The sequence below is a fragment of the Bidens hawaiensis genome, unplaced genomic scaffold (assembly GCF_021521415.1).
Source record: "Bidens hawaiensis isolate Kalapana, Puna unplaced genomic scaffold, B.hawaiensis_p1.1 tig00013897_1, whole genome shotgun sequence".
NCBI classification, from domain to species: domain Eukaryota; kingdom Viridiplantae; phylum Streptophyta; class Magnoliopsida; order Asterales; family Asteraceae; genus Bidens; species Bidens hawaiensis.
In genome coordinates this window covers 455,787-464,801 of record NW_027492190.1, presented here as the reverse complement: position 1 = coordinate 464,801, position 9,015 = coordinate 455,787, and the positions used below count along the sequence as shown (strand labels likewise).

Sequence of the window (9,015 nt, the reverse complement as noted above, 5' to 3'; positions counted from 1 at the left end):
GCCCAACTGGCAGCCATTGCATCATCTATGGAGTCCCTACATAATGATGTTGCTGTACTCAAGGCACGTGACAAGAAGAAGGAGAAAACCGGTGGAGGGTTTAACCGATTTGGCGATGAAGAATCTTCAGGAAGCTACAATCAACATTACAGGCCTTTAACATATTGAATTTCCCCAATTTCAGTGATGGAGATCCGCGTGGGTGGATCCTTAAGGCCGAGAAGTATTTCCGCTACTACAATATTCCTGAGGATGAGAAAGTTGATGTGGCTTCGATGCATCTAGAGGGTGACGCCTTAGATTTTTACTCGTGGTTGTCAGCCAATCAAGAAATTGAGTTCTGGGAAGATCTGGTTCGTGCCATTCAGAAGAATTTTGGCCCGGCTGAATTCAAAACCTCGACGAGCACTTATGCAGCATCAAACAGAAGGGTACGGTACAAGAATATCGTCAAGAATTCGCGAAACGGTCTGCTCGGGTTTCCAATTGGCCCGATCATTCTCTTGGGGGTATTTTTGAATGGGCTGAAGGGTGAACTCAAAGTCGATGTTCGGATACACAAACCACGCATGGTTTACAAAGCTATGAGCATTGCCTTAGAATACGAATCCAAAATTAACCAAACTCAGATCAGTAAAGAGCCATCCGGAATATCGACCGAAAACCACTTAACCTCTGAAGTTAAAGCTTCTACTCCTGTGAACCCGTCACCCACTGATCAGCAAAAACAACTTACCCAGGTAACCGACACCCAGAAGCAAGCACGTTACGCGCGTGGTGAATGTTACAGGTGTGGTGATAAGTTTAGCCCGGGCCACCGATGCAAAAATAGCACCTTCAAGCTTTTAGAGATGACTGATGATGTAGAGAACCAGACTAATTCTTCAGATGACTTTGCTGAGATTAGCCTTCATGCACTTTTTGGTCAGTTCCCGACATCAACCATGAAATTGAAGGGTACTTTGGGCACGACTGAGGTTTTAGTTCTTGTTGATAGCGGTTCAACCCATAATTTCATTTCGGATAAGTTGGTCCAGGAGATGAAACTCATTACCCATTTTGTCACTCCTTTTGGTGTACAAATTGGAAATGGTGATGTAATACGTTGCAATCAGGTTTGCAAGGATTTCCAACTCCAACTTTCTAACCTTCACATAACCCAAGAGTTTTACCCGTTTGCATTAGGAGGAGCCGACGTGGTACTCGGTATTAAATGGTTAGCCACACTAAACACGGTCCAAGCCAATTGGAATGAGATGTCAATGGTGTTCACCATCAATGGTCAAAACTACAAATTGCAAGGGCTGCCACCAAATCTACATAATTCTGCCACCTTCCACCATCGCTCCATCGAACCATTTTGGAAATTCGAAGATCAACGGGCAAGTCATTCTGGCCGACTTGAGGGCAAGTCGTCTTTCCGGGCCGGATGTAATGATAAGATCCCGCCTTAAATTATCCCTCCTAAACTCATCTCCTAGATAAGTGCAGTAGTGAGCAGATTCTTAGTAGTTTTTATCAGTGTTTCTAGTAACCGTAGGAAGTGTTAGTATTAATATCCTGTCTTTCATTGTAATTGTTTTTTATCAAGTTAATATATCAATCAAAGTACGTATTTTGTTTTGGAGATATTGCCTCTCTCGAATCAGGCTAAAAACCCTAACAATCCCTTCTTTGATTTCTGGATCTTATCATATTGCTTTAGTAATTTAGTGCCTTGCATTTACCCTCAGGCATCCATTACATCTTTGTAGTTATGAATTATGTTAGTTTGTTTTGTTCATGACTATTCGGATTCTTTTATATGATTTAATGATTATTAGTTTGCTTTTTTACTTGCTTGTTTTGATGTGAAATCTGAATTTAGACTATATGGTTATTATGAATGATGGGATAGGCCTGTTATGTGAGATCTGAAGAAACTTGCCAGGACCTCATATAACATAATACAATATATTATATACTATACCAGGACCTGGTAAAATGGTGCATTTCTTCAGGGTATATATGCTTTATATTTAAGCTCCATCCCAATAACATTCATATAATTTATAATCCAATACCACTAACAGTTCATTACATCATTAGACATTAGGTGAAGTCCCTCATTGTTCTCTTGAATTTAGCTCAAAAGTTTATACTTGTTTGTTAACAGGAAAAAGAAAAAAAATACATATGTCCATCCATTTTATTGTAAACGGGGGTAGCGGCGCAGCTTGTTGCCTGCCATTTTATTGTAAACGTTTTCTAGATTTATCATTTATAAGAACTTATCTGTTAAAAAAAAAATCAATTGTCCGTTAAAAAAAAAGTTCCATCCAGTTTATCAGTTTATGCTTACGAGACCTCTTGCTGCTATTCGTCTTCCTCTTTATTGTGATACCGCTTTCGACAGCCTTATTATCTACCTGTATATACAAACACAAAATTAAAACAAGATATATTAATTTGTGTGTGTTTGTATTAAAAGAAGAGATATTCAGATGGAACCTTGTTACGTTTGGTCCCTCATAAGTATTATCTACATGGGGATTCGGAGATATAAGGCTCTTGACAAATATACTAGCACCAATAAATTGCCAATCGAAGGACACACGAAGACCATCATAATGTCCATATTTAGCGTGGAAATTACAGACATAACCCCTCGTCCTTTGTGAATCTGTCACTTCGGTCAAGATGTATGCAACATCATACGTGCTCTGCCTACGATCAGATCAATACATAGTTCCCACTTCTTGTTTTTCATTACCCATTTCTCAGCATACATTGACTCAGGGTCATCATAATAATGTATGCATAGGTAGTCTTCTATAACCCCGAGTCTATGCTCTAAGAAGTTATAATAAGCATTCTTAGTCTTATAATTGGTATCATCTGGTTGTGGGATTTCTATGAATTCCTCGGTAGATAAATCCAAATAAATAATTACTGCCTTGTTATAACTTTTATCAGACGACATGAACCAGTAAAGTGCCCCATCAAATAAGATACCAATTTGATCATCCATACTTTGGTACTCTAATTCTCCAATAACTTTCCAAGTATTTGATTTCAACGTCAACACATGAAAAATTGTCCGCGTTGTATTAAGACCTTCCCTGAAACCTGCTATAATCTTGTAGTCATCTGAAGATGAATCATAACCAAAACCCCAAATTATAAATCACCTTATCATATCTTTTCTTGACAAATTAGGCGGTGTTTGCAGTTTCTTCTCTTCTCGAGTAGCAGGATTGGTTACTAGAAGCATATCAGTATCTCCATGAGAAAAAAAGCATAGGAGGCCATTACAAGAACCAACAATACTAGGAAAGAAGTCGCAGCTAGCCCACTGGTCTTCCATTCTTATTTTATCTCTAAAGATTCTTCTACATCCAAGTTGACAATTGTTACGATCACTCTTGATATTATGGTTCAAGTGAGCTTTAATGAAACGAGGACTGGATATAACAGAAAGCCATGACTTACACACGCTCTTGTATCGGATTAGATCTTTCACATCCAACCGTACCAGTATCTGCTCAACCACATCAAACACAACCTCTGCCATTAGAAGAATTCTGCAAACCAGACCGATTGAAAAAGAGCACCAGCCCAATTAAGCCCACTTTATTCGGTTAAAAAAACACTATATATAATAATATTATGTATGCCATTCCTTCCTTCAAATATACCCATTACCCAGCCCAATTGAATTAATACCATAAAAATTAAATGCATGTTTTTTCTTGTTTTTATAAATGTTCTTGTTATTATTTTAAAAAAAGGTATTTTTACCAAACATTAATCCTCAAATTGCTTCTTCTTCTCATTATCATTCTTCATTTAAACAAGGCTGCTTTCGTCGGTTGTATTTCTTGTTTGATTGTTGGTACCATCATAATATTATAATCTCTTAGGTTGGATGCTATGGTATCAATTAATGGCGCCATCCATGTCATGTAAATTGGATGGCACCTTCTACACCGCGTCAAGCACCTCCACAATGGCGTTTTCCATATGTGGCTTTGTGCAATTGTGATCCCCTCCCCGTTTCTAGCCGTTATGCAACGGCCGTTTTTCAAGAAAAAATTAATATTTTTTCTAAACCATTATATAAACCAACACAAACTATACCCCACACCACACTTATCTCCAAACCACACCAAAATCACTTGTCGTCTTAAAAAAAAAAAAGCCTCACAATGCAACTAGACCAACGCCTGTTCTTCAACGTGTGGGACCTGATGAACCCGCTATGGAGAAGCATGACACGGGGTGATACAAACAACCCGTATTTCTTGAACCAACGCAGGCAAGAGATGGTGTGTCGGCCGATATTACCACCCGAGCTAATGCTCCCAACCCAAATATTCCCCGACTCCCCGCCATTTTCTACTCAAGCACCCAAGTCTCAACCATCATCCACTCTAGTACCCTAATCCCAACTTGTACCTACGCAAAACACACCGACATCCTCCAAACGAAAACACACAAAAGAACCAAGCGATGAACAGAAAAAACCTCGGCCCGAGAAGGAGATGTGGACCCCCGAGGAGGAGTTGGGATAGTCGAAAGCATGGCTTGACTCGTCGGAAAATTCTATCAAAGGTAATTTATATATATATATATATATATATATATATATAAAAGAGTTCAAATAAAAAACAAGTGTTTTGTGAGAAGTGTGAGAAGAGCTTTAAAATAAAACAAACCACCTAAATATGACACTATACAATGTAAATATGAAACACTACAATTATTTAGAAACTACCAATCTCAACCACTAGATCATAGATCCAATGGCCTAGATCTATTCTTATTATTTTCACAAAAATATTGTTTTTTACATTAACCCTACTCTATATATATATATATATATTATTCTTTTCCCATATATATTTATTTATTCTTTTTCTACATATATATATATATATATATATATATTTATAGGGGATGGGTAAGGCTAGTAAATTATTTAGGCTGGAGGCAAGTGCTAAGTTTTTCCAAGCAATGGGTCCGGATGAATACTGCATGCCCGACTTCGTGTCCGGCAAATGGTCGCAAATGCGAACTGAACTCACCAACTTCAACAACATTCATAGCCCGCTTAAAAATAATCGAAATAGACCAAGCGGTGCAAGTGACCTTGATGTGATGGAGGAGACCCATAAACAATTTAAAGCCATTTACAAAGTGGCATTTACGTTGATAGAACCTTGGAATCTTCTTCGGCCTTCACCAAAGTGGCGTCTTGTACTGCCACTTCATATGAGAAGGCGCGCTAAACGGTCCAAAACAACATATAGTGCGAGCGAACCAAGTTCCTCTCAAGCCATGTCGGATGCTCAATCACATACTATAGACTTAAATGATTACGCCTTGACCTTAAATTTGAATAAGCCGAGCCAAAGGAACCAATTCGCCCAACCGGTAGAGATTAAAGCAAGGGGAGGCGAGAACACAAGGAGGATCCTCTAGTACAAGTTCAAGCACAATGGGTCCGGAAGCTAAGGCCAATTTGATCGTTTGGACTTAAACTTGAAGAAATTGCCTAGGTCAAAAAATACATGGGCAGCGGAAGGAAAGAAAAAAAATGCACGACGAGAGACAAAACTAGAGGATCAAAAAAGGCCCGTGCAAGAATTGACGCTTTGGCTTTTATAAAGAAAGACTTCTTGCACCTACCGCCGGATGGCTAGGCTTTAATTGAACAAGAGAAAGAAGTTTACCATGGGATGTTTCGGTGTGGTGAATTTGATTTGTAAATTTATTTTTTTATTTGAGCTTTGGTTTGTACGTTTATTGTTTACCATTTGTTTAACTTTAATTTGTATTGTTTTTTTTTAATTTGAACATTGGTCTTTTCTTTTTATATTACTTTAGACTTTTAGTTTAAGTAAATTTATATTTCTTAAAACAAATTAAATAAATATATGACAATTATTATGCGGTGTTTGACACGTGACATGATAACTAGCAAAACCGGTTTATCCCACAATGTGTAAAACATGGGATTCTCTCTATGTCTATATGACAGTGACATGACAGGATAACTAGCCAGATCAGGTTATTCCACAACACACAACCTTATTCTCTTACTTCATAGAGTCATACATTGTGGCTTCTCTCTCTTTACAAGACGACGACGACCATCGTTTAATTTTGTTAAACAAATCTTGTGGTGTGGCGTCGTTTTGTTGTTGGTTGTTGACACGTCAGTGCATTTTGTAGATGTCATTTCCGAATGTCTATAGCGGTGATGATGGGTAATATTTTATGTTGTTCTAGGTTCGTCACTTATATATAGGCGACGCTCCGCTATTTTGCGTGGCAACCTATGTTGCAGGCTGCAACTATGATAGAGATCTAAGCCTCAAATAATTTAATTCATATTTCAATTTTTTAAGCTTTGTTATGACTTTTCAGCTATTTTTCTTTTTATTTGTGTTTTGAATAATGTTAAGGTTTTAGATGTTTATGGGTTTGTTTTCTATGTCACAAACTTGATGCAACACACGAGTTATAAATACCTAAGGATATTTAATATATAAGTGTTGCACCGAGATATATCTAATTGCCCTTATTTAAATGATTGAATGCGGCCACAATCCACATGTATTCATCATCGTTAGAGGACACTAATCGAAACATGGATAATATGGGGAAATCCTATACAAAGGAGATACATTAGTTACATTTATATGAAAAATCAAGATCAACTTTCCCTTATTTTATTTTTCTTACTTTCTTTATAAATTTTATTCTATAATTTAAAAAAATATATATATTATTTTTTTAAAAGACAAATTAGACTATGTTAATCTCACATTTTATCGTTGGTCGATAATAAACACAACTCAGAATATTTCCGTTAGTGACCTCATCTTATATATTTTTTTCTCTCATTAGACCTTCTTTGAATTTCAGACTAATGTTTTAAGACTTTACGCAAACTTAAATAACATAAACTTAAATATATCTTTTCACCCACCAACTACTTTACTTGATTCAGTTTATTGCATTCGGTTATTATTATATTTTTATATTATATCATATTGACAGAATTACAGAAATTGTCCTTTATGTTTACACCATATTTCACTCATTGTCCTTTATCTTTAAAATTAACATGTATTATCCTTTACGTTTACAAATCCAGTACTTGTCCTTTGGCCCTAACTCAGTTAAATTTTCCCGTTAAGTCAAATCATGTGCTTTGCACATGAGGGCAAAATGGTCAATTTAAGTATTTAATTAAAAAGGTTTTATTAAATATTAAAACTAATTAAATTATTTTATAATATGATATACATCTCTCTCTTTCTCTCCTCCCTCTTCCCCTCTCTCTCCCACTTACCACCACCACCATCAGCTAACACCCACCACACCCTAAAATATAATTGTTGTTGAACTTCAAAAAGCATTATTGAAGACCATCCTTTAATCCTCTCACCAACAATCCACAGTATCTCTTCATTCTCCCTGTCATCACAAACCTGCAAATAGGATGAACTCCTTAACCCCACCATCATTGAACCATAGATCTACAAATCCACATATATCAGGTGAGAGAAGTTAAATCACAGACCTGTAAATCATTTTTCCCTTCACCTGCCTCTCTTTCTTCTAATCGAGATGGTGTTAGTTTCAGGTAGTGGTGGCTGTCCGATCTGAAACCCTAACTACAGGCGGTGATGGGTGTCCGACCACCCAAAAGCCCCACTGCGCATCATCTGAAACCCGAATTCCGGCTCCGGTCCATATCCAAACGGACATCCGGGTCACAGCTTCGGACCCATATCAAAAGTCAAAACCCTACAACCTAAATTGCCGTTGTTGTGGTGGTGGTGTAGTCATAGCCAGCGGTGATGGTGGTGGTCTTGGGGTCGCCGGATTTAGTGTCTTATCGATGCCTTTTTTTTGGATTTAGTGTCCTAGCGGATATGGGGGTTTCCTGGTCGCTAGATTTGATGGCTTACGACGATGGTGGTGATGGTGACACACGGTGGTGGTGATAGGCGGTGGTGATGGGTTGGTGGTTGAATGTGGAAGAAAAGAAAGAAGATGTGAGAGAGAACGAGATGTGTATATACACACATATAAAAATTGAGTTTTTTATAATTTATCAAAACATTTTTAATTAAATAGTTAAATTGACCATTTTGCCCTCATGTGCAAAGCACATGGCTTGACTTAACGGGAAAATTTAACTGAGTTAGGGTCAAAGGACAAACACTGTTAGATTTGTAAACGTAAAGGATAATACATGTTAATTTTAAAGATAAAGGATAATGAGTGAAATCTGGTGTAAACATAAAGGACAATTTCTGTAATTCTGTCTATTATATTATATTTTGTAATTGTAATTGATCTTCCTAATGGATCATCCATCTTCAAATCACCCACCGGACACCAAAATGGTTGACTCGCCACTCTGTTGGTGCCCGGAATCGACAACATCTCGGTGAGTATGAGCCACAACGAGAGATTCATTCAGTATAACATATTTGACAACATCTTCACCCACCAACTACTTAACTTTACTTACTTTGGTTGACAGACACAATTACATAAATTCATTCAGTTATTATTATGGCTTGTAATTAATTCATTTCCTAATCGTACAAAATGGATGGATAAAAACTCTATGGGTCATAGACGTTGAATGAATACGTGAAAATAAAATTGATATTCATTCATAATTTCTTCACGTCTTTATTATCTTATAGATATATCGTTGATTGAATAAAAATGATATAAATTAATTTAATAAAAAAGATAGATACAAAAATTTTAAGTATATTGATATTAATATCCACATATTTTTAGAAATCTATAATTTATATAATATGTTATTTAATTAAAAAATGATTGGTATGTTTAAAAATAAAAGGTTTAGAATAAAAAAGTTAAAAGAAGTGAACGCTTTACATATATCTTTTCACCCACCAACTACTTTAACTTTACTTGATTCAATTGCATTCGGTTATTTATTAGGGTTTGTAATTGTAATTGTAATTGTATCTTCAT

At 36.5% G+C, this 9,015-nt stretch overlaps 1 protein-coding gene across 1 annotated transcript; it reads right to left on the bottom strand.

The window, feature by feature from the left end:
* Positions 1-3,166: 3,166 nt before the first annotated feature.
* On the bottom strand, positions 3,167-3,553 carry LOC143545300 (F-box/kelch-repeat protein At2g43270-like). Its single transcript, XM_077037219.1, has one exon. It carries the CDS (start codon positions 3,551-3,553, stop codon positions 3,167-3,169), a length of 387 nt encoding a protein of 128 aa, XP_076893334.1.
* Between the last annotated feature and the right edge of the window lie 5,462 nt (positions 3,554-9,015).